This window comes from Pleurodeles waltl, chromosome 2_1, assembly GCF_031143425.1.
Source record: "Pleurodeles waltl isolate 20211129_DDA chromosome 2_1, aPleWal1.hap1.20221129, whole genome shotgun sequence".
In the NCBI taxonomy this organism is placed as follows: Eukaryota; Metazoa; Chordata; class Amphibia; order Caudata; family Salamandridae; genus Pleurodeles; species Pleurodeles waltl.
This window is the reverse complement of record NC_090438.1, coordinates 839,454,553-839,481,762: the sequence shown is the minus strand read 5'-3', so window position 1 is coordinate 839,481,762 and position 27,210 is coordinate 839,454,553. Positions and strand designations below refer to the sequence as shown.

General features: G+C 42.3%; 1 protein-coding gene across 5 annotated transcripts in view; it reads left to right on the top strand.

Moving 5' to 3' along the window:
- Positions 1-27,210, top strand: part of JARID2 (jumonji and AT-rich interaction domain containing 2) — a 589,480-nt gene that overhangs the window by 187,916 nt on the left and 374,354 nt on the right. For 4 of the 5 annotated variants that reach the window (XM_069218785.1, XM_069218783.1, XM_069218788.1 and 1 more), the window contains exon 2: positions 23,995-24,127. In XM_069218785.1, the coding sequence (XP_069074886.1) occupies positions 23,995-24,127 (133 nt within the window). Of the gene's footprint in view, positions 1-23,146; positions 23,171-23,994; positions 24,128-27,210 lie in introns of those variants that run through there. The other variant, XM_069218787.1, reaches the window with a different exon arrangement.

Sequence of the window (27,210 nt, the reverse complement as noted above, 5' to 3'; positions counted from 1 at the left end):
TCTGCTACAAGACTCTGGGATTTTGTACCTTGGGGCTGATAAGGTCCTGATAAGGTCAATCCAGGCTTTAGAAAAAAGGTAAGAAAAAGCATGGCTGTGGCTCTGGCAGGGAGTCCGCCGAGCAAAGATACCTGATAGATATGTGGAAGTTGCTGTTGAGGTAAGCAGGACCTAGGTTTTGTAGGACTTTGTGTGTTAGAAGCCTGAAGAGTGAACTTTTTGTGAATGGGGAGCCAGTGAAGACTTTTGAGGTGTGAGGTGTGTGCAGGACGGAATCCCGTGCATGAGTCTAGCTGCTGCGTTATGTACGGTCTGAAATCTTCTGGTCAGTTGGGTGGTGATACCCACATAAAAAGCATTGCTGTAGTCCAGCTTGTTGGTTGTGAGGGCTTGGGTTACGGTTCTGCATGTGATCGGTACCCACTTTAAGATTTTCTTGAGTATTTGGAGGGTGTGGAAACAGTGAATGGCAACCAGCTCGCAACAACCAGCCAAGGTTCTCAGCTTAGGGAGCTGGACAGGGCGTAGGGCCTATATCCAGTGGCTACCAGATGGTGTTCCATAGTGAGGTATGTCTGCCTCCGAATACTACTTTCATTTTGTCCTTGTTGAGCTTGAGACAGTGGGTCCCTGCTGTGAGATTTTTATGCGACATGTCTGGAATTTGTAAACCCATGTTCAATGGCATGTGTAGCTGTAGATTCACATGCTGTGCATTATCTAGTGTTGGGTTCGGAGTAGTACAACTTGTTTTTGTTCGAAGAAAGTTTTCGAGTCACAGGATCGAGTGATTCCTCCTCTTGGTGATACTGCGCTTGGGCACCGAGTCGTATATTAGATTTTTTTTAAAAAAATTCCGCCGTCTGGTTCAGATGTGTGTTCCTCTTGCTCAGAGTTCTCGGCCCCAAACAGTCTAAAACAGGATTCTTTCCGTCTTTCTATTTTTGTTGGTATTGTTTATGAACGCGTATTCCTTAATATTTAATCCTCTGAATCCAATTTTTTCAAACCTTTCGGGGGTTCGGGCCCACCTCAGTCCTACGTCTTCCACATGTATCGAACAATGCATCCCTGATGGAACGTACTCCATTCCAGTTTTGCCCTCAATGCCATTCGAAGTTTCCACACTCCCACCAACACAAAGTGTGTAATTTGTGTCTTTAACCAGACCACAACGGTCAGACCTGCAAAGCGTGCTGTTCGAAGAAGACTCTTAGAGACTGAATGGCTTGTCAAATTGAAATGGCGTCTGGACAGACAGAAGATACACTGGACATCTTCGGAGACGAGCACGCACAAGATGATGTGGAACAAGAGGCGGTCTTCTCCGTTAAAGATTCGGTCTCTGATGTGCAGTCTGAAATCAAGAGTCAACCTTTACAACTAGTGTAAGTAAAAAGCTCCCTTACCCATCGGATAAGACGAGAGGTCACCGGACTGCCACTACCTTCCAGCCATGGTCCGAGCCGAGAAACTCATTCGGATGCCCACATACCAGCTCGGCACAGAAAAAAGCCAAAGGCAAATCTTCAGCATCAACCTCCTGTAGCTCCATTGCGGCACCGACAAAAAAAAACAAAAAAAAAAACTGTACGACCACTTCGGCACCGAAAAAGAAACGCCAAGCAGCTGCAATTTCAGCATGGAAAAATGTCCTTCCGAAAATACTTTGGAACCGAAAAAACACCAAAAGACTCCGTGACTCTGGACAGTATGTAACATCCCTCTTCCTCACAGGTGGAGCCAATTTTGGAAGATATGGATGCTAGGCAGTGGCGACATCAAATTCAGAAAGGAACAGGGTGGATTATAACATCACCTCTAAAGGGGAAATTAACTTTTGAAGAAAGTCTTGATCCGTCTGCACCTCCAAAGAAGCCTACCAAAGAAAATACTTCTCATACTTGTACATCTCCACATTTACCTACTTCTCCACAACATACTCCACCAACATCTCCTACTCATTTAGGGTTCACACAACCTAGTTCACCACCCGGTGGGTCGCAGGATATAAGGGATACATTAGAAGAGCAAGGCCCATGGGGTGGATACAGTCCGGATCCTATTACACCAAATGATCCTGATCATTACCCAGATAGACCCTCACTACTTGAGGATTCCACATCATACAAACAGTTTATAGCAAGAGCAGCAGCATATCACAATGTAAATATGTACACTGATCCAAAAGTGGAAGATTTCTTATTTGACACCCTTGGCACAACACATAAGGAAGGCCAATTTCTTCCAATGCTCGCAGGATTGATTTGACCCGCAAAAGAAATACTTAGAGCCTGTTAGAGCAAGGGTTATCTCTCCCAGAGTTGATTTAAAAAGTACACACACACACACACACACACACACACACACACACACACACACACACACACACACCACACCTCTCCCCCCCCCCCCCCCCCCTCCAGACTCTATGGTGGCATCTACTGCAAGAAAAAGAGCTAATAGCCAGTCAGCAGGAGAGACATTTCCTCCCGACATGGAAATGAAGAAATTAAATGCTACGGAGAAGAGTGGCAGTTCAAGCAGCCAGTCATTGGCGAATTGCTAATGCGCAAGCTTTACTTTCCAGAAATGACAGAGCTCACTGCGGTGCTATGGAGGAACCTTTACAATACCTACCAGAAGAACATCGTAAAAGAGGGGTAGAGATTGTAAATGAGGGACAAACAATAGCCATAACTCCATTAGATGTGCACTTGATGCTGCGGATACAGCAGCACATAGTATTTATACAAGTGTCATCATAAGACGTCATGCATGGCTTAGATGTTCAGGCTTTAAACAAGAAGTACAACAGGTACTTAAAATATGGCCTTCGATAAGGAGCACTTATGTAGTCCACAAGTGAATACTACACTTGAAAAATTAAATAAGGACAATAAAACTGCCAGAGCCATGGGAGCTTTGCAAGCCAGCACACATACGAGTAATTTTTGTTGTGCAGGGTTTAGTAGAGGATTAAAGTCCGCATTCCAAGAAAAAGCCACAAATCAAACTATACTCGCCTCTCAATACACCAGAGAATCATTTAGAGGAAACAATAATAAAGGAAGAAGAAAACCATTTACATCTACATCTAGAGGTTCCTCATCAGTCACTAAATAATGACTTAACAAACACAATACTGATTCACATCACTCCTGTAGGGGGAAGATTACAACTCTTTTACCCCAATGGACCCAAATTACTACAGATTAAAGGGTACTTCAAATTATCCAAAATGGGTATTGTCTGGAGCTCATTTCCACTCCACCAAATATACCCCCTCGTACACACACGCTCACAAGATCATCCAACTCTTCTCAAAGAGGAAGTACATTCCCTTCTTCTAAAAGAAGCTATAGAACCAGTACCATTGCAATACCAAGGAACAGGTGTTTACTCCCTGTATTTTCTTATTCCCCAAAAAGATGGATCACTTAGACCAATACTAGATCTCAGACACGTAAATCACTACATCCTATCAGAACATTTTCATGTGGTCACTCTTCAGGATGTTAACCTCTATTACAAATAGGAGACTTCATGACAGCCCTAGATCTAAAGGACGCTTACTTTCACATTCCCATTCATCCTGCACACCGCAAATACATAAGATTTGCTGTAGCAGAAAAACATTACCAATTCAGAGTGTTACCCTTCAGAGTCACAACTGCTCCCAGAATATTCATAAAATGCCTTGCAGTGGTTGCAGCACATCGCGGAAGAAAACAAATTCATGTTTTCCCTTATCTAGATGATTGGCTCGTCAAAACCAGTTCATTCCCACTGTCATAAAGATACTCAAACTACAGTACGCCTCCTACATTTTCTAGGATTCACCATAAACCATGTCAAATCTCATCTTTAACCTCTGCAAGCACAGCCATGCTTAGGAGCTATCCTCAATACACAATTGGGAATAGCATTTCCCACCCAAAACAGGATCAAGGCTTTTCAAACATTAATTGCAACATTAAAACAGAACCAAACATACACAGTAAGAATGGTTATGAAACTGTTAGGAATGATTGCATCTTGTTTTGCCGTAGTGCCTCACGCCAAACTTCATATGCGTCCTCTTTAAGGTGTTCTCAGGCATTGGGTCAAATGGAAGATTTAGTGTTGTTGGTCCGCCAGACTTAACTCTCGCTACATTGGTGGAATACTACAAACCTTATAAAGGGGCGGCCCATTGTAGACCCTGTGCCTCAGATTACTCTCACAACAGATGCCTCAAACAACGGTTGGGGAGCTCATCTCCTCAACTTTACAGTTCAGGGAATATGGGACAACACTCGCCGGTCTCTTCATATCAATTAACTCGAACTGCAAGCAATATTCTTGGCAATGAAAGCATTCCTTCCAGAACTGCAAAACAAAACAGTGTTGATATGTACAGTCAATGTGACTGCCATGTACTATCTCTAAAAACAGGGAGGGTGGGGGGGGAACACACAATCTCTCAGCAACTGTCCCAACTAGCACAGTCAGTATGGAAATGGGCGATTCGTCACCATATTCACATAGTGGCCCAATATCTCCCAGGGACAGACAACCATTTAGCAGACCTGCTAAGCTGGGTGCGTCAGCAAACACAGGAGTGGGAACTCTACCCACAAGTCCTTCAACAATACTTCACAAAATGGGGAACCCCTCAAATAGGTCTGTTTGCAACAAACCCCCCAAAAATGCCAAAACTTCGCCTCCAGGTACCTACACCCTCCATCCAATGGCAATGCTCTATGGATGAGTTGGTCAGTGATATTTGCTTACACTTTTCCCCCTCTCACCATTCCTAGTACGGAAAATAAAACACTCTTCTCTCAGCATGATCTTAGCTGGCCAAGCATGGGCATGTCAACCCTGGTATACAACACTTTTAGAACTCTGTTGTTCCTCATCAAAAACTTCCCAACAGACCAGATCTTCTAACACAAAAAAAGGGACAGATAAAACTTCCAAATAGCAAGTCACTCAACCTAGCGATATGGCTCCTGAAATCATAGAATTTGGATATTTACATTTACCACAAAAATGTATGGGTATCTTTGAACAAGCATGCAAACCTACCGCTAGGCAGTGCTATGAAGCAAAATGAAAACTTTTTTTTGTTATTCTCAAACAAAATACATTGACCCCTCTTCAGCCAACACTACAGGACATTGTACAATATTAATATAATTTACAAAAGGCAAATTTAGCATAGACATCTAATAGCTTACATCTAGCTGCATATCTGCAAAATAGACAACGTATTTCCTTGTTTAGAATTCCAGTTATCAAAGCATTTATGGAAGGACTAAAAATAATAATTCCACCAAGATTCCCCTCCAGCTCCATCTTGTAACTTAGACATTGTACTCACAAGACTCATGGCTCCGCCATTTGAGCCACTCCACTCCTGCCCATTGCAATACCTTTCTTCATTGAAAGTAGCATTCTTAATTGCTATCACCTTTCTTGGGCATGTCAGTGAGCTTCAGATATTAACTTTAGAAGAACCTCTCTTTCAGGTTCACAAGAAAAGATTGTATTAGGAAAACAAATCCCAAAGTCATATCGCAATTTCATATTAAACAATAGAATTGCCAGTTTTCTTCCCAAAACCAGAATCAATGGCAGAAAGAGCTCGACATACTTTAGATGTCAAGAGCTCTTATGTACTATATAGACAGGACAAAATATTTTAGCAAAACAACTTTTTGTGGCTTTCTCATTACCACACTAAGGAGACCCAATAAATAAACAACTGTAACAAAATGGATAGTCAAATGCTTTCAAACTTGCTATACTAAAGCTAAAAGACCATTACCTGTACCACCTAGGGCATATTCCACTAGGAAAAAAGGTGAATCTATGGCATTTTTAGATAGCATACCTATGACAGACATTTTTAAGGCAGCAAAATGGTCTACACCACACATTTACTAAACATTGTGTTGACGTCTATGCCAGACAAGAGGTGAATGTTGGACAAGCTGTACTTAAAACACTTTTTCAGACAATTGCAACCCCTACACACTAGCCACCGCTTTATGGTGGTACTGCTTTACAGTGTATGCACAGCATAGCATGTGTATCTACAGTTACACATGCCATCGAACAGAAAATGTTACTTACCAGTAGACATCTGTTTGTGGCATGTAGTGCTGTAGATTCACATGCGCCCTCCCTCCTCCCCGAAGTGTGTATATATTGCAATTTAATTTTATCTGTGTGTGTGTGTGTGTGTATATATATGTGTATATATATATATATATATATATATATATATATATATATGTGTGTGTGTGGACATCTTTTATATCCTACTCCATACTCTTTTCACTGCTTCACTCTCCTGCCGGCGGACAAACAATCTAACAAACAACTTGATGCCCATGCGCAGTATTACCGAAAGGAGGAGTCCCTCGATCCTGTGATTCAAACTTTCTTCGAACAAAAACACGTTGTACTACTCCGAACCCAACACTAGATGGCGAGCTTATGCACAGCATGTGAATCTACAGCACTACATGCCACGAACAGATATCTACTGGTAAGTAACATTTTCCTTTTGCTTGCCACCCAGAGAACCATTCTGACCCCAGACACTTTTAACAAATAGAGAACCAGGGATATCCAGGTTGTGTGGGCACCATTAGAATTTTTTTGACCTGCAATGCTCTGCAATCATTGAACTGTGCTTACAAAAACTATATTTTGTTTGGGGGGCAGGGATTGGTTTGTAGTTTGGCCTTGGATGGCTGCCCCCTTGGAAAACCTACCAAAAAGCAGTGGGCTGAGACAAAGCCTATTCTAAATACTGGTTTTGAACAAAGTAGGTCTTCTAAACCAGACTGCTACATCTGTCTGTAGGTGAGACCTAACATGCTTTTTACTGGGGAAGGATGATATTTATGTTCAGTCTTCATCACTGCTGAAGTCTTGGGCTGTGTCATTTTATACTTACGGCAATGACATGTTTTATGCCAAAGCTCACGTTTGTCTCGAATAGCCTTCCCATGGTCATCAGCAACGTTCATGAAACATTGGCAGTCTCTCAATCTTGTTTTTTAAAAGCAATGTAGATGAATTGGTAGTTTGCAGAGGCTGAACAGCATCAGCAAAAAAAGTGCAATGTTATGTATACACGTCATGATGCTACGGCAGCCCAGCGTGGTGACTCATAGATGCACGTATGACATCGTGCAGGTCTACATCATGACACACTTTAAAAAAAAAAAAAAATGTTTATGTAACTGTGCCAAGATTACTAATGCCGACAGTGGAGCTAGAAATTAAAAATAATAATAATAATAATGTACAAAGTGTTTTTCACGAAACGGGTGGTCCGGTAGCAAATTGTAGCTCCCGGAAAAGTAGAAAAAAAAAACATTAATATGGTGGCAGGGGCACAACGGAGTAGCTAGTTGGGGTTATGAAGTCAAAACCACAGAGCAGAAGGAGCAGGGGGGAGGTGGAGGGAGTAGGGGTTAAAATAAATAAAAAAAACTGGTGGGGAAACCAATGGAATAGTGATGGGAATGTGGGAAGCAACAGAGAGCAGCATTGTGTGGATTTGAAGGGGGAAGGAACACGAGAGAGATAAAACACATGCACTCTCCAAAGAGTGGTAGAAGAAGAGACGAGTAGTTCTTTGAGTAACCTACACAATTTCTTTATTTGGCAAAATCACTGGCCATAAAAGCACAGAAGAAACAAAATATACAAATAGTATACACCATTCTTTGTTTAAAACACCACTAAAAAAAAATTCATATCTTTCCCTTCTAGAAAAGGCCAATCTAATATAATTCAGAACTGCACAAAAGATTTGAATAGAACCAAGGTTCTGTTAAAAAAAAAAAAAAAAAAAAAAAAAAATAGCCTCACAGTAATTGTTAAAACCGGCTTCTCACAGACATGGAATCAAAAATACTTTTTTGGGAGATCCGTATAAAGAGCAGAAAAGAGTATAGTGAGTGAATTATTGTAATCATGTTACAAAACAAAGGAAGATCCTGCACCAAGCCTCCAATTTAACGTAAAAAAGGTTAGCGAAGTGCAATAGTAAGGGTTTAAAAACCAGCTCAGTTATGGCTCTATACCATTTTTTTTTTATAATTGAAATAAATCGATCTACTGTTTCCAACCTTAAAACATCTGTTTATTATCCTTTTCAAAATCTTTATATTACTTTTTTTTATCAATAACTTGGCATCTTGTCTCATTTACCCAGGGTCCAAAAATATTTCTGGGAGGCCAGGCTTGGTGAAAATTTTTCAGTTTACTTAATCCGCGGCGTTTTCTCACTGTATTGTAAAGATAAACAATCCTTGATGCATTCTCTGGTGAATTTCCCCTCCCACATTCACCTAAAGTAAGATCAGGGCGATTTTAATTTGGCCTTCCATAAAACCTAAGCCCAGTTCCTTGTGCGCAATAACATTTGGTGCATTACTTGGAATTGATAATAAACGTTGGAGAAAGCCATTTTCCACTGAGTATCTTTGCATCCTGAATCCTCAAACACCAGCCCAATATGTGGCAGCAGAAAATGGCCTCACATTATTGACTTCCACAAAAACACAACTCACAAATGCTCGCCTCCTGATGTGAGCTGACATTGTTGGCACCACATATCATTATTAAAAGATGCACCACACTAAATTCCTCCTGTCTCCTGCTGACCGAACTTGATCATAATGACCCCTCCATAGACACAATAATGTTACAGTGGTGTCTGGCAGGGAGATTGGCCTACAACATGCTGGGGGCGATCGGTCCCCTTTCTTAAAAATCGGGACTAGAATCACTAAGCTCCAGGATTCCGGTTTCTTCGCATCCACAGCACTTCTCAGAACTCTTGTGAGTACAGGAGCCCACAGCTGAATATCAGCTTTAAAAAAAGCCAACGGGCACCCCCTCCGGACTTGATGCTTTACCTGGGGCCGAAAGACATAATGCCCTTTCTACTTCCCCAACTTCGATTGGGATTGACGCAGGCACCGACAGTAATTCAGCGACTTGATCCTCCTCCAACAAAGAAAAATAGTTTTTTGGCCTTTTACGGCTTGCATTCAATCAGAACAGTGTAAAGAAGTGCTTCCTCGGTGTCCATCTAATAAGACGTGGGGGATATTAGGTAAGCAAAGTAATTAAATCAAGGGTACAGGTCTGACCCAATGCCCACTTTATGTACATATTTTTAATTATGAGAGACATCAGACCTTGGACTACTGACATTTTAAGCTACATGTAGGCGAGACCTAAAAATGTAGGGATTTTAAGTGTTTTCAGTTGAACGAAACAGTCTTTTTTTAATCTGCACTACTTCCCCCATAAGCCTCTGACTATTCAAACCTTTAGTGTCTATGCAAGTTCAGCAACTTCAAACGACTAAGTGCTCATGTTGAAAACTTATTTTATTTGGACTACTCTTTTTCCATGCAAACGCAGGTCAGCTCAATTATGATTGCATATTATTATTTGAACTTTTAAGAATATAATGCTACCACCGCTCAAACCACATTAAGGTTGTACCAAATTCTGCTGCTTTCTTTTTTTTAAATTACTTCAGGAACTGTTGGTGCCCGTTTCATTTTTTCTGTGCTCGCTGGTTCCTGTATATCCCAGCTGATGCAGCCCTGCACCCCTTGCACCTCCATTGGACACTCCCTCCCAGCTGCCCCTCCCTCCCACCTCCCCTTCTTAATGGCGCCCCCTGCGCAGCAGACGCGGCGCTGGCGCGCCAGAGGCAAGCCCGTCTGCGCCCAGGGCCTGTCCCCCTGGTCCTCGCTCCTCCGACCCCCCCGGTCCTCGCTCCTCCGCCATAATACGCAAACTCCATCAAAACCTCCACCAACACAGACTCCCTAGACAAAGCAGAACACCTACACTTTCAAATACACATAAACGCTAACACCACCCTTCCAGGAACCCTCATCTACAGACCACCAGGACCCAGTCCCCCATTCTGTGACACCATCGCCGATACCATCAGCTCCCATGCCCTCTCCTCCACAGACTACATACTCATTGGTGACCTCAACTTTCACCTGTAAAGCACCCATGACTGCAACACCACACCCCTGCTGGAAAACCTCACAAACCTTGGCCTCAAGCAACTGGTCACCTCACCCACCCACTCAGTGGGACACACCCTAGACGCCATCTTCAGCTCCAGCAGCCACATCACCTTCACTCACACCACCGAACTCCACTGGACCGACCACCACTGTGTCCATTTCTCCTTCTTGAAACCCACCAACAACACACTACACCCTACCGCAAGTGGAACAAGATCTCCAAGGAACACCTGATCTACAAGCTCCACCGCCCATCACCAACGACCCCAACACTGCCGCCTACAACCTCGCACAATGGCTAGAAACCTGCGCAGACTTCCTCGCCCCTTTGAAAACAAAAAACAACACCCGCACCATCAAGACCGCCCCCTGGTTCACCACAGAACTTCAATCTTCCAAACAAGAATGCTGAAAAATTTAGAAAGCCTGGCGCCAAGAACCCTCCATGAGCAACTTCTCCGCTCTCAAAAGAGCCATGAGCAAACACCACCAACTCATCCGGACCACCAAACGATCCTTCTAGAAAGAACGCATAGACAACAACACACACAACAGCAAGGAACTCTTTGCCATCATCAAAGAACTCACCAAACCCAAATCCTGCACCATTAACCCCCCCACACTCCCAAGACCTCTGCAATTCCCTCTCCAACTACTTCCACAGCAAAATCGCAGACCTACACGACAGCTTCTCATCATCATCACCCACCACCAGCACCGACACAACCAACGCTACAACACCCTGCCGCACCAAACGACTGAACACCTGGACCCCCACCAATGACTAAGAAATCGGCAAAACCATGAACTCCATCCACTCAGGCTCCCCAACAGACCCGTGCCCCCACCACATTTTCAACAAAGCCAGCCAAATCATCGCTCCCCAGCTCCGTGCCGTCATCAACAGTTCCTTCGACTCCACAACCTTCCCAGATATTTGGAAGCACGCCAAAGTCAACGCTCTTCTCAAAAAAACAAAAGCAGACCCGGAAGACCTCACAAACTACCGACCCATTTCTCTTCTCCCCTTCCCCACAAAGGTCGCCGAGAAGATAGTCAATGCACAACTGTCTCGCTTCCTTGAAGAAAACAATATACCAGCCTTGAAACCCTACCGGGTGAGTAGTGCGCTTAAGAAATGATTTGATTGATTGATTTGTAAGACCCCGGGATTAAGGCGGTAGCATCTTTTTCTTTGGTTACAACTCTGCCCACCCCTCTTTGTTGCCTCCTATCCTCTCACTGAGCTATTTATTTGTAAATATCCTAGGGAAGGGCTGGTGCTGTGTTGTGACTCCATCTTCCAGCTGATTGATGTGTCTCTGGATGTACGGCTTTGAACCGTTTGCTAATTCCTTCTTATCTCGAGCTTGCATTCCTTCGGAGTTGTTTTATGGGGGTTTTGTTTTACAATTGCAGCTCACTGTTATATTTAACGCTTCCTGCCCACCAACTGCTGAAGCAAATTGCCCATCTTTAGCCACAGGACCATTTATCAGGTCCATTCTGTTCCATCACTACATCTGTTTTTCTCCAAGAAAGCTTGTTTAGCAAAAATCTATATGAGTTGCTTGCGGTCAAGGGGTTAAGGTGGCGCTGGACAAACTTGTTTTTTGTGTTTTTTTTTACTCGCATTGCCTCACAGAATGCGATGTATTGTTGTTTTTTGGCTCACTTAATTCCGTTGATTAAATTATCACATTACTAAAACGTTGGGTGTGTGGTGGGATTGCCTAGAAACACTGTATGAGTCCTGTGGTTCTCGTCTGGCCAGTATGCATTTCGCTGTTTGGATTTGTACATCAAACGTTGAATGCAGTTTCCTGTTCAAATAATTGTTCCTTTGAATGTAGGGAGTCATAGCGTGATTTTAATTCTTCTAGTGCAGAGGTCTTCAAACTGGGGGGGCGAGCCCCCCTAGGGGGCCTCAAATGATCCCAGGGGGGCGCCAGGCTCTGGCCAAAAGAAGCATTACACAGGTAACACTGTTTTGTTTTAAGCAGAAACATGTTGTTGCATTTTAAAACGGTAACAGTACTTAACTGCAATGTTTAAATACATCTAGACGTATTTAAACATTGCCATCTTTATATTATAATTGTGAAAAATTCTGATGGGGGCCCAATGATTTTTATTTTTCAACTAGGGGGGGGGGTGCGGCATTAAACTTTGAAGACTACTGTTCTAGTGTGTGGTGGCTGCTTAATTCACTGCAGTTATCATTGGCGTGATTGGTGTCAATATGACACCCGAACTGTTTGGTAAGTTAGCTCTAATACCATCAAATTTTTTTGGTTCACCGTTTAGGAATTCGTGTTCAGCCATGTTGCAATAATGACCTCCATATGCTGGTTGCATTAAAATGTGCAGTGTGTAATTTTGTTTCCCTAGAGGTGCAGTTTGCCAAGTATCCACTTTTAACATATGCAAAATGTGCACAGAGCACATTATGAACCTGCTATGGGAAGGCGACCCTGCTAATAATAATTTTGTCAGCCTTGGATTGGCACAACGCACGTCTGCACCATAATTGTCTCTTGCACCACCCAGATTTAGGCAAACTTAATTCCCCCTTCAAGGGAAACATTTTTGACAATAAAACTGAAAATGTTAAAAACACGCTTTGGTAAAGCTAATAGCTCCCGCCTTTGCGAGCTATTGTCTTTGATTCCATTTGGAACTGCTATGCAGCATGGCCAAAACCTACAAAATGACTTAAGTGTTGTATTATTTTTTTTTTTTTACCATCCGAGATGGATTGGTAAATAAACAAGCATTTGCAAGGAAATGGGTCTCGCATTCGTTGGAGATATTAGCATTGTAAACTCTTAACTGGACTTTACTTGCCACTTAAATTGAAAATGAAAAATAAAACAGTTTCACATACCTGCCGTTTCAAAGTGCCACAGCTGCCATAAGCATCAACGTGAAGACACACGAGGAAAAAGAAGTACGCTCACAGTCAAAATTATCGGCAAAAGTGCAATTATACATGTAACAATTGCTTGCGGTCAGGGGCGATGGCCTAGGCAGTAACAAAACCTTCCCAAGGAGGGAGAAACATGAAGCATTTACCAATGTCATCAAAGGATTTTTGAAGGGCAAGCCCACGAACGAGTGTTGGTGATGGGCGTGGTTAGAAGCCCAGATACATACCAACACGTCAGGTTGAGCATAGCAGCGCGCAAGCACTGCTTTTCTGACATAAAAGTAAAAAAAGTATAGTGAACATGATTTTTTAAGACAAGGACAAGTAGCAATTTGATGCTTGGTGCTCTGAACAAATAAAATATTTACAAAAAAAATAAAAGATTGGTTTCGGCGAATAAGTCTACATAAATGACCTGAGGTGTGAGGTGCTTGCTACAAATCGGAACTCTATACGAAAAGCACAACTTCCAACCCTACTTTATTGGTATAAGTAGTCCCTTTAAAATGTTTAATAGTGTCCTATTAAGTCTCCAAGTATCCAGCCTCTTAGGAAATGAAACTCTAATAGCATATCCCTTTTACCGTTGTGGTCAAGAAAATCTTGCCAAAGGAAACTCATCAACATCTTGGTTAAGACCGCTTTAGAATCAAGGAGGGATTATGTGCTTCACCTAAGAGAATGCATGGGTACGGTTTGCCTACCTTGTATCCAGAATCCCATCTAGAGCTTTTTCCAGAAATAATTCAACAGATCCAGCACTGCAACAGTGATGCTTCCCCTCTTGGGACCATGGTCAATAAGTGTATAGTCGAGTTTGTCTTGTGCCCAAGTAAAGCGGTTCTTTAAAGGGTGCAAGTCATTGCATTAGACCGTTCAGAAGTAAAACCTTTTCTCGAACCCTCACTCTATAGGCATGGAAGAAAAATTAATTCCTTGAGCGCTGATAATTTTTGTACGATTTTTGTTAACTTATTTATTAAAGACAAATATTTGTTGTTCAAAATGATGGAGTAAGAATACATGTTTGGCATACCCATCTCTACATTGCATCCCCAAAGGGCTGCCCAGATACCATGGAGCTCTGTGGAGAATAATGAGTAGGATGTGTTCTGCTTAGATCTCTTGAAGCCAGCGGTTAATGGACAATGTTTATTCAGTTCTGTGGGTCATCTTATTTAATTCATTTTATTAATTTTGATCAATAACATCCCATAAAAATGCCTTTTTCAGTGATCTTGGCTGTTAACCAACAACAGAGCATCCTTTCGCCAACTATACCAAACAACTCAATTATGCCATTCTCAACGTGTTTCAGTTCTTCCCAAGACCATCTAACATTGTCATCCACAAGATTCCACAAGATTCCATTACACTTTTTCCACCCTTCTACCGCCTAACTTGGTCTGTTGTTCGGGAATGTTCATCTGTCTAGTCAACATTTATGGCCACTTTGCGGCATCCTTCACTTCTTTGTCTCCTTTCCAAGAAGTTTTCATATGCTGTTTGCCACCCCCCATTCCATCAAGTCCTCTTTGAACCGGGGAACTTCTGGAGCAGTGGGGCATGGCGAATGTATCGCTGTTTTGTTTCTTAACCAAGACAGCTCTCCGTGATAACATGCTTTCATTTCACAGCCTTTCTTAGCAGGAAATATCTCTAGGGGGCATTGCTTTATGGACTTTTCGAGCATCACACTGATGGTTGTTATCTAACTTTACCACATCTGCCTAGAAACGCTCTACTGACGGACAGCTCCAAGTTCTTTGCCGAAAATTTGCTGACGCGATCCACACGTACAGCATGTAGACAATATTTTAGGGTAACTCATCGCCAGCTTCTTAGGGGCAGGTTATGTTTTGTGAAAGCAATGGAACTGTTCCTATAAGTCGAGCATTAGGGGTGAAGCGTTTAACTTGTTTCCACGCTTTCTTCCAGTCATCCGTTCCAGACAGGCAACAGCCATTGTACATGGGCCTGTTCTGTGTCTTACACCGTGCTGTACATATACAACAAAAAGTTTTGCTGTTAGTGGTCTGCTCCCATCCCAGTCCAGGATTTGTTTTAAAACCTTATGCTCTGGCAGGCACCTATAAATGTATTCAGGTTTCCCTGGCAGCATGGGCACCTTTGCAAATTGCAAAAACTGCCCCATGGGCATCTCAAATACTTCATGCACTTGATCAAGCAATATAAACCTGTTATAAACAAAAAGGTTTCCCACCATAACGCAGCAACCTCCCTGCATCTGAGGAAAGCCATATCTTCTGTCATGTTATGGAATGGCTTGATGGACCATAATGGCATATCTGCTGCAAACTGAGATCCCCAAAGTATAGTTATCACCATTCATGCCATTTTGTGCTCATCGCTTATGAGATAGGAGGTTCTCTATGGCGTACCCCACCATGAAGGCCGTTCTTAACGTGTAGTGCTCATAAGTGCTCCCCCAAAAAAGTGCTAGCCTAGTTAACACCATTTTCGTACCATTCCACCGAGTGACAGTTCTCTGGATAGGTTGATATTAAAAACCTCTTCTGTCTTTGCTTTGCGGGCACGATAGTTTTGATGTTTTAAGTCATCAAGTTGTTTTTGTAAAACAAGCTGCATTCAGTGGTGAGCTCAGAGGTGATAAAAGTAGGGTAGTTTATATTTTGTATTGATGGGTAAAGGGTACATTAGTAATCGACAGGACAAGTTCTCGAAACAATCTTACTTGTTGGTTATTTTTAAATCTGAATAGTGATAAGTGAAATGTGTATCCGAAGGAGGCAATGCATTTTATATTTTTAGTTTGTGTGTTAAATGAGAAGGTCCCATATCAGATGAAGGATCATTAATTGTTTATTTTTGTTAACCGCCCCCACCTCTCATATCTTTGTGGCATCGACTTGAATGAAATGTACCATTATTCCAGAATTACGGTGAGTGAGTTGACCTTTAGAGTCATATCTTGGTCAGTTTATTTTCTAACAATCAAGGAGCAAATTTTATATTTTTTGTATTTTTCCTCAAGTATTATTCAAACTTATACCCTGGAATCTTTTTTCATGAATCCCTGTGATAATGTCTCCTGGTGGTGTGTCTTTGTTTGCGATTACCAGAATAAACCATACCCTTGATTTTAAGTCTTAAGGCCTGTGCTCTACTCTGCAAGTGACAGCAGTGAAGGTCATCAAAATGTGAGTGTATGATAGTGTTGCAACCGCTCATTCAATCAATGTCTATTTGGGCCCTTTTTAGGGACGAGCGCAAAGCGCTCTGTCCCCTGCAGTAATCTCTCTTTAGACTTCTAACCACGCCCATGTCACGTCAGTCACTTTCATTGGTTTGTGGGTTTGCCTTTTAAAATCCTCTTGCTTTCATTCATGAAAGCCATGCATACGTCATGCCATTTCTGGCGTTTAGCCCACCTACACAGCACCGGCAAACTACTGAAAACATATGAGGCTCCACGTTTTCAGCATGGTTTCCAGACCACTTTATCTTTTTTTTTACCATGCAGCGCGATCGCGCTGGGGTTTACATAGTACGAGCGCGCTCTGTTTTTCCTTTTTCAGTTTCAGCGTGATCGTGCTTCGTTTTTTTCTTTTAATTTGTGTGGCAAGAAACATCCGGTTTGAAGTTTACATCGCTAATAGCTTTAACTAGAGCAAATGCGCAACCAGTTGCATTGCAAATGCTTGTTTAGGTTGCAGCCTACCAGACAGCACAGTTGTCTGGTTTGTTGAAGACATCCTGGGGACTTTCAGAATGTTGACCAAGAAATGCATTCCGCTTGTTGATTACCATTGGCTTTGTGGTTTGTAACTCGCACTTTATGGATTTCCATTTGCTGGCTTCATTTCCTTCAGGCCCCCCAGGTTCAGTTTGTTCCTCTTATTGCCTAAAGCGTGTTTTCTATATTCTTCCAGGAACTCGCTTTCTGTTAAGACCTTTAAATCTTGTTCTTATCTTGTCACATTTGCTGTGCATTCAAAGACCAAGGTCAAATGCCAGGCAGTAACTTCTAAGGGCAGTTGTTTACTTTTGTTTTTCTGACTTCAGCGTGAGAGGATTTATGTGACAAACTTGCTGTATACTGGGGGGTAGGAAAGAGGTTTTTTTTCTTCTAGCACACACCAACATTTAAATGAACTGTGTAAGTATTTCAGAATTTATCTGAATTATGGATGCAGAAATGAAGCTCATTTAAAAAAAAAAAATTGAAGTGTACTGGTAACAAATACTTAACTATGATCAAAACCAATCATTAAACTAGGTGATGCAATTTCCACACATTTTTGGCTGTGCACTGTATACTTTTATTAGTAAAACTGTATGTATGTGCTAATGTAAAGGTCATTTAAATTGAAAATGTGTTGTCTATAATGGTCTTGTGCTATGAAACCATAAATACTTCACTCTGCACCACTATACACCACTTCACTCTTCTCTGTATCACTCCTCTTTACACCATTTAATTCTGTGCCAGTTCACACTACACCTATTTTCTACCCTGTACTACTCTACCCTGTGCCAATGCACTCTTTGCCACTTCTCTACACTACTGCACTCTACACCACTCCAGTCTAGGCCACACCAGTCTGCTGTAGGTAACTCCACTCCATGCCGCTGTACTCCATACCACTCTGAAACACTGTACTGTACACCAACACACTGCACCAGTGCATTTTACTCTAACACTCAACTCTGCCTCTGCACGCTATGCCAATCCACTATAAGCCCTCTAATCTACACTGCCACAGATGCTGCTGCACTCTACACTACTTTATGCCATTACTGTATGCCACTCCACGCAACTGCACTCTTCCCTACACCACTCCACTCTACTCATAGCCACTGCACTCTGCTCCAATGAACTCTGTAACTGCACTCTACATCACTGTAGTCTACCCCACAAAACTGTACTCTACCCCACTCCTCTCTATGCTATGCTACTCTACAACACTACGCTCCGACACTGTACTCGGCAGCACTGCGCTCTCCGTCACTGAACTCAACGCCACTCTACTCAACTCCACTCTTCGCCATTGCACTGTGACACTATACTCTACTCTGCACCACTCCATGCTACTCAACTGTGTTTCACTCTACGCCACCGCACGCTATGCCACTAGAATCTAGTCTGCACTCTACGTCATTGCACTCTGCCTCTTGACTCTACGCCACTGCCCTCTGTGCCACTCTAGCCTGCGCCACTCAGTGCCACTGCATTGTGTGCCTCTGCGATGCTGCACTGTATTCTGCTGCAGGCAGTGCTGCTGCGCTGCTCTACTCTGCCATTCCACGCTACGACACTTTACTAGTCACCATTCCACGGTACGACACACCGTTCCACTCCTTGCCATTCCACGCTACAACATGCTACTCCACTGGTTGCCATTCCACGCCACACTACTCACTCTCCTCTAGCCCACAACATTTTAGCCATGCTGAACAGCAGCCTCGCTGGTGAACATGATTAGACCCATTGGCAAAGACAATAGCTCTTGCATGGGTGAGACTTATTGGCAAAGCCAATGCTGCTTGTTCCAGATGAGGTGGACCAGTGTCTTCTGCTGCTGAAGTTTGGAAAGGAGCTTTATAACTCCTACTTGAAAGTTGAATTTAAAAAATAAAATAAAAAAACACACGATCAACATGAATGTTTTCACTGCTGCAACTGATTGTGTACACTTCAGGTGATAAATTAATAATTCTCTATGGCGTCTGTTGCATCGTAAACCTAAATCTAATATAATGAGTCTAGGCAGATGAAAATGTAGTAAGGGCCTTGATTGTACAGACTCTGTTCCAACTGCCTTCAAAGGCCGCTTGAAACCAGCCAAGTTAATCTACTGACATCAGCTGAATTCTTTTGAAGTTTAATAAATCTCATTTCGCAGGGTTTATACTTTTCTTCTTCAGACCACCCCCTATACACGCGCACACGCAAAAACGCGCGCTGTAGACAAAATGTACCCGCCAGTGGGTACCCGAAGTGGTTCACGTTTTCATTTTTATGAAATATCCTAAAATGGTTCTGCAGCTTACCTGGTTTCTTACCCAACAGTGCTGAGCAAATCGTTTTGGGCTAGGTCCAACTAGAACAGAGGTGCTGTTTCTATCAGGAGAACGAGGGCTGTTCAGTCGTCAGCAGAAGAAAGTGCATTGGATTGCGAAGGCTGCATGGCACAAGTAGATGTACGGCTCATTTTTAATACGCCTACAAAGCTGAATCGGAGCTCAACACTTCTGAGGACGGCAAAATCTTACTCTGCAAGCTAGTTTGCTTTTGACTGCTATGAAAGATGCATTCCTTAAACAGTTACGAGGTTCACTTCACCAGTATGAAGTTTGCCTGTAAAGGGGATGTTAGTTTGTGTAGGAATTGGTGCTAAATGCTCAATAGATAGTTTTTTGTATAATCCTTACTGGTAGTTTGCAGTTCCTTAGTGAGGAACAAAGCTGTTAATGTTCCAACACTCCGAGGCACTCCTTTCATTGAGGTCTGTCAGACAGGTGCGATTTCGGCATGTAGCCTGAAGTTCACACAGGCTTCAAAGGTTGTGTAACCTGAAAGATCGTTCTGCTGACTGGGGTGTTTTGGAAACTTGGGACGGTCTGCTGATATACAAACCCCAGAAACGAGCCTGCACAAATCGCAGCATTCCCTTCGGTATTGCTCTGCTGTTAGGAGCGCTTTACAGAGAGAATGGGGAGAGCTCGCCTTACTACCAGAACGTGTTTGGAGCTGCGGTACTTCTAGAAGCCACCGTAGTAAGATATGGCAAAATCTTACTTCTTTTGTAATCATGACTTAATACTAGAACATAATCTGAGAAGAATGGCCTATAAAGGCTCGATTAAAGATACCTACTCACTGCCCCAGCTCCTCACACCCGTCTCATTGGTAACAAACACACCCGCCGAAGATGATCATAAATAAAATGAGGGAATTGCTCTGAAAATTACATTTCAAAGGGATACCCAAAGAGAAAATTGTTGAAGGGAGCTTTCAGAGTTATAATGTTGTAATGAATAACATGGATTTGCAGGAGTCTGGTGCTCCTTCCAGTTCTACAAGGAGAGGTCCCCAAACGAAGGGTCCGTTATCACTTTTTATGGTACTTGGGCCATGCCTTTTCACCTATATCTACCTTTTCACCTATATCTACCTTATATAGGAGGATGCCAAACAAGACAACACAAATGCTGTGTTTTGCTGTTCATCCTTGGAAACAAAAGCTGTTTTCTGCAACCGGTGTCCTGGCTACTTACTGGCTTCTCAGTAATGCCTAAATGAACAATTCTCCTTTTAACCTTTGAACTTTTTTTAAAGACCTTAAACTGAGCAGGTGACTTTGGTTTTATGAAATGCACTTTTATCGTGGTATGAATTAGAAGCCTGAACTATGGCTTAGTTTACATTTAGACTGCGGCTCTACTTTAATCTTAGTTACCAGGAGAAAGAGTGCCATTCCTTTCAGATTTATTATGCATATTTCGAGTTGCATTGAGAGCCTTCACAAGTTAAACTAGGTGAAATGGCCTAAATTGTTTCCTCTGTACCTTCTTTATACTTTCACTCGTGCCCATCATGGCCAGTTTGAGCTGCCTTCTGTGAGAAGTATTTAAAATTCGTTTGTTTTAGGTATGGTAAAAAGTGACCGATAGTCTGCACTGAAAGTATTTTGATGTTTTCATACAGGAATGATGCCACTCGTTTATTTAAGGTATTAAGCATAACTTTGTCATGAATTAACGTGTTAACCTAAAACGTGGGAAGCTGGCTTCTAATCTCATTTTATTCTTCCAAGAGTATGTTCCTGTCTCTCACCCCCTATCATAGCCTGTTTTTGTGCTGTAATAAGAATATTTAAAGTACTCCTCTGCTCTTTGAACCTATGTACTAAAAAATAGAAAAAAAACACTCCTTTTTTTCAAGTGACATATAGAAAGCAGGGTCTTTTGATTTCTTTCTTCTGTTAAATTTTGAATCATTGGTTAAAAGGAATTAACACATTCCAAATCGGTAAGCGTACAGATCCCCTTCTTCACTCTGACAGAGTGTAGGAATGCAGATTAATACGCAAGAAAAACACACGGGTCCTCAAAGGTTTTTGTGATCACTCTTTCTGGACCCGTGTGACTCTAAGCTATTGGTTTTGTCTGAATTTAGCCACCATAACCTGATTGACAGCCGTCCTGCAGATGGGCCTGCTTTGGCTCCGCCCCTTTCACCCGCAAACGTTTGTGTGAGCTGTGAGGAAGTAGAAGGATTGAATAGAAGGGAGAATATGGGGTGCACAGCGGGGGATACATGTTGTCCATCCACTGAAAGACGAATGCAAACAGATCACCACTAAAAGATTTAATTGGTGTGTTATTAAAGTGTTTTGAGTTCTTGGTGTTCCTTGAAAAAAAAATATAAAAAACATTTGCACTGAACATTTTCTTTAACATAATTCATTGGCAGCTGTGGCTGACCTTGTAAGAGACATTAATTTCATTAACTTGCTACTTTTATAAATCTCGGCAAGTAGCAGTGGGTTGCAAGAATATAAACGGCAATTAAGCTGTCTGGCTGCTATGTCCAAGTTGAACCTGGAAATGTACTTCTGAATCTCCTTGGAGAGTATGTTGGTGATTATAGTTTAATCAGAAAACCTTAAGACAAATATTAAATCTTATCAGCTGTAAAGTTTTCAAATGACAAGTGCTTTTAGGGATAACACTGTCGAGAGTTTTGCTGGGCAGGCAATTCCACAAAATACATTTTTAACTATTTTGAAGCCTGCTATTTTCACGTCTTGCAGACTTAAGGGCTTGCGGATACTGTTCCCATACGAGCAAGAGCTGGGGGATTGATATTTTAAGGAGCAGATGTTTCTCTTGTAGGTACTGTGAGAAATTCTTCTTCTGCATTGAGATATATGGCCGTCATTCCACTTCACTTTGGTTAATGATCACCTTGACAAAAGCTCTACCAGATTGAAAACCTGGGGTCAGTAATTTTGACTAAAATGCCCACCCGTACTAAGTTGCGCAACCAAACAGTTGTATTTCTTGAATTGCAGTCATAATTTTAATCATTTCTTTGAATTGTTGGCTGGTATCCAAATTCTAACCTGATCCTTCTGGTGAAGCAGTTGGCCACTAAAAACCAACTATATATATATATATATATATATATATATATATATATATATAGAGAGAGAGAGAGAGAGAGAGAGAGAGAGAGAGAGAGAGAGAGAGAGAGAGAGAGAGAGAGAGAGAGAGAGAGAGAGAGAGAGAGAGAGAGAGAGAGATTTAAAAATATGGTGTGTTCTGTTTTTTTTTATTTTTATTTGGTGACAGTCTTGTTTTTCTGACACCAATACAGGGATGATGATTAAAAAAAAACAAGACATTCTTCCTTTAATGTAGAGACTTAATTGATCTATTTTGACTTTTTTGGTTAGTGTTTTTGTTTTCACTCTGAGTGGCACTTCATTTTTCATGGTGAGGGGAGTGAATGGTTTCTAATAATAATGCATAACACACAACTACATGTGAATGGATCAAAAACATTGTAGACAGACCGAGAAACTAGTAGTACTCAATAAACAAACATAATACGGGAGACAGTGTGCATGACCTGCGTTGTGTGGCCAGGTGATATGGGCAGATTAGATGGGCCAGGCTCTGCTTTCAAAACTAACTTTAAGTGGCCTCTCAGAGTAAAATCCACTGTCCATCATTCTCCGTGTTACCAAGTGCCCTTGGGAGGGAATGTTGTCACTGATAAACTCTTGGTTGTGGTGTGACTAAATATGAAAAGTGTGTTAGCTTTATTGGGGGGGGGGTGAGGGGGGCTGGGGGGCGGGGGAGTGGAGGAGTGGAGTTTATTGCCCGCATTGCCGTCTCACAGGGTGCCTGAATTTTGGTGTTTGTCCCTGCTTCATCTGTCAATGCAGTTATAGCCCAGTATGGCAAATAATGTCCTCCTAGGAAATCTAGCAGGATGCAGCTGCATATCTGACCCCTATTGAAACCTAACTCGCCATCTCGTTCTGTTTTCCTTCAAGCCTGGACTTAGTTGCCCCTCTTTTTCTCCTGAAGCCTACGAGTACCTGCTCCTCCCACTTTCTGCCTGTCTCAGAAGCCTGGGATTAGCTTCTCCTTCACCAGTGCCATGCTGATGGTGAGCTGGGTAATGAAAAACTATTCGTCCTCTCCGCATGTAGGAGCTGGTCACCCGTGTAGATTTCATGTTGCTTGTCCTCAGGTGCCCCGTTATCACTCCTTGGCTAACTGGTAACCTAAATAGGGGTTGGCACAGTGTGTTCAGTATTATGCGCATCGTTCAGTAGCACAGGTTGCAGCACACTCTTTGCTCAGCGTTCCCATTGCGGGTCTGCCTGCACTGCTTGCTGACACATAAAAGAATCCACAACATACCAGCTCCCAAGGACATTAATTCAGATTCTTACGACTTCCTGTGGTTTGACATGGTGTTCCTCCAGTCACCTATGTGCCTTACCGCAATGCAGTTTGGAAGAGCTTCGGCCTCTTCTATCTAGACCTAAAACAAATAGCAAAAGTTTACATAGATGATGAGGCCTTGGCGTGCTCCCTGCCTGCCCTGCAATAGTGACGAACTATTATTCAATTTTCAAACAATTCTACTCACCAGATCATTAAAGTATTTTCACATCAGTATTTGTATCACCGGGGGAGTGGAATTTACGTTCCTTGCAGGTTTACAGTCAACAGTAAGGCAAAACGGCTCAATGAGTTAACGCTTGTCATTAGCGTCTGCGGTGAGGTACAGGTCAGTGTTAGCACTCCCTCCTCTTAGTGTGGGTAAACTGAATAACATTTGATTTGATTATCGTAACACGTCATGTGCAGTCTTCAGGAGCGGCATAAGCGTGCTATGCAATTGCATATAGATTTATTTTGAATGCCCTTGGTTGAGCAGCGCCATTCTGTTTCATTGGAAATTTCTATTTTTCGTTTTATTAGGATGACAGTGACGGGATCCCATGGTCAGAAGATAGAATGCTGCGGAAGGTCCTTTACCTGTCTCTCAAAGAATTCAAAACCGCTCAGAAGAGACAGACTGATGGAATTAGCGGGATTTTCAAAAGTCCAAACGGTAAGCAGCATAAACGGTGCAGAAACTGACTGGAAAACTACAGCTAACGCTTATAGAAGAAATGTAACCTAGTATACATGAATGTTTATTTCGTGGGTTGTGATTGTCTGTTGGCTGTGCTCGGACGTTTTCTCCAGTGGATGGATGTCCACTGCCTCTGCAGGGGTCCAGTCTTCCAGAGTGCGAGTTGTCTGTTGCTCAATATATAGACATTTGGAAGTGCTGTGAAGTCTAAATGGCAGTATGAAGCTCTGCATAAAAGCTGGGCTAGTACATACGTTAGCCGTGTTGGTCTTCACTTGCTGGCTGTGCCAATACAGGAGCATCCCAGCTTACCTTGTATGCCCACTGGGGCCACAAGCAGCCATGTTGACTGTTCTTATGCAACCAACCATCTCCTAAGTCACCTATTTCCGAATTTTACTATAGGGCTACTTTCCTGAAGAATAAATCTTTATATTTTAATAGTAAACTAATGATGTTGGGGCAGGTGGAGACATTTCGAGAATCTAGAAACACTAGTTTGTGGAGAACTTTTTTTGGGTAGTACAATAACTTTTCCTTAGCCTTTTAAAGAAAATGTCTGTCTTCAATCTTTGTGGAGATTTTCGTGCAAAAAAAAAACTGCCATTCACAATACGAAACCTTCAACATTTATCACATAAATGTTTAAACTTGTGCTTCATGCTTCGGGTTACGAATCCCAGGTGACATTCCCTGCTGGACATTGCTGTAGTCTTTGCTTTGTTTTGCTGCATGTTGAAGGATCAAGCTTGGCTCATTTCCATAGACCCCAGTGTGCTGTGCACCATAACGCTGTCCAAAAACAAGAGCATATTGAAGAAAAGAGACATTATCAGGACATACAAAATGCAGTATCTAGTTTAGAACAAATGTTGGATCTATCTAAAGTGAGTTCTAATCTTATGATATAAGCCAGACAAAGATTTCCTCACAAGCTAGGTGTATGAGCTGAGTTTCCCGGTGGTATCTAGTATTATTGATGAGTCCCTCAGTGGTGTAGTGCTTGGCAAAGGGAACCATCTTCTTCAAACATGACCTGAAGTCCTATTGGGAAGGCTTGCAGATTGGATGGCCAGCCTACTGACACTACCGCAAAGGTCCTACAATTAGGCGAGATACTTTTGTAGACAAGCTGGAGTTTATCTATCCTGTTAGATATATATATATTTTTTTTTTTGCAAATCAATCTGTGGTGTTCAGGTCAAAAACGGGGAGAGTGTGGATATCCGTTGAAATTATGTGGCCAACATTAAGCTCTCTTTGCCTGCTGATGTGGATAATCGCCCCAGGTTTTGCATAAAGATAGCTTACAAAATGCACTTTGTATCCAAATTGGAACCTTTATGTACTTTAGGTCAGTGAACCAGGCACACTCTTTGTAATTACGGTGTATCTAAAGATTTTTCAAAACACCCCAAATACTTACATGACTTTCCGTGTAGGGAACTTAATTTCAGATATGTAGACTTGTAACTGATTGCAAAGCACAGAGCATTGTGAGCCAGACTCAAATAACACAACACGCTACTACTCGTACTGGGATTATCACAAGATTGAGGTAGTGTCAGTAGATTTCCTACACTCCAAAAGGACACTTCAATCTTTATGGAGAAAAAGTTAATTAAAGTGTATCTTATTCTTTCTTATGCTGATGAGGGTTTTGAGTCAGGCAAAAACTGAGACAATCTCACCTCGTCAGATAAGACATAGTCCCATGCTCACAGTAGTTGGTATGTTACACAGTGAGTAGGATGCCTCATTCAGCCACTGCTGCTGTATACAGGCACGAGGCCAGTGGCCCCACTGTTCATGGGAGGAAAGACAGAAGAGTGGCAGGAATACAGAAGCAGCTCAGCAGCACAAGACGAGCCTGTTCTATTTAAATTAGCCTCACAATAGGTTTTATTTCATTCAAAGTTTCTAATTTATTTGTTTTTTTGTCCTATGGGAGCAACTATACATGTGCCAGGCGAGGGTCTCTGTCGCCCTTTAGGGACAAGCGATGGTAGTTATGAAAGGTGCAAGACTGGGCATTGTTTTAGGCACATCATCTTGATTGCCTCTGGCGCACACTTATTTGGTCCAGGGTGTGTTAACAAAGTTCCATTGGGAATCCAGAGTTGAGGCAGGATGCACAGGCTGAGTCGGGTAGGAGTGGGTGGTCTCTGGTAGTTGGCTCCTCTCATCCTTAAGTTTTCATCAATGTTTGGGAGGGATGTGTTAACAGGAAAACCAGACTGTGGTTCTCGTACACTCTTCCCTCGTGTAGCAGTATAGATCTTTTCATGCTGCAGTGGAGAGTTACTTATTCATGGTGAGTGCGCTAACCATGCCTGCTCCAGTCCTTTTTGCTCTGGGTTCGCTTCGATCACGTCCATTAAACTATCTGTACAATGGTGATCCACATAGTCAGTTATCCAGTCCACGCTGGCAGAAGAGGTTCTCTTCCCCCAAGTGACTGCAACACGGAGTGCAGCGAGGTATCTCTAAACAGTACTGTCTCCGGCATTGCGCGCGCTCCTTGCTACTGCAGTCTCTGCATTGGCTTAACGTTCTGGAATTATAGGCAAATCGCTTATTGTCTCTTACCTAAAAAAATAATTTATTCTTGTGTAATGTAACTTGTGCACATATACTTTAGGTCGAGTTTGTGCTATGGAAAACAGACAAAATAAGAACGGGCCCCTCCAGCGGTGAATTGGACGGCTCACTGGTGTTGAAAAATGTGTTTATGCACAATCCATCCTCACAAACCGTTGAAAGAATGTGGAGTTATGTAAAGGTCAGCTTGCCTGGTGACTTAAACCACTGCATTCATTCCAAATCGTACATTAGAATGACTGTAAATATTATGAACAACTCCGCAATTACTATGCATGTTAGGGCAGAGGTTAGGTTGCCCCCAATCATACTTCATTACACAGCTGTAATTGACTAGTTTAAACCCCTCCCCAAGTTAAAACCAGCTGTCAACAGCATAGTTACATTCGTCTATAATACACCGATTCACATAAAGCTTCTTTAGAAACCTTTCTGTGATCTGTGCCTTAGTCATAACC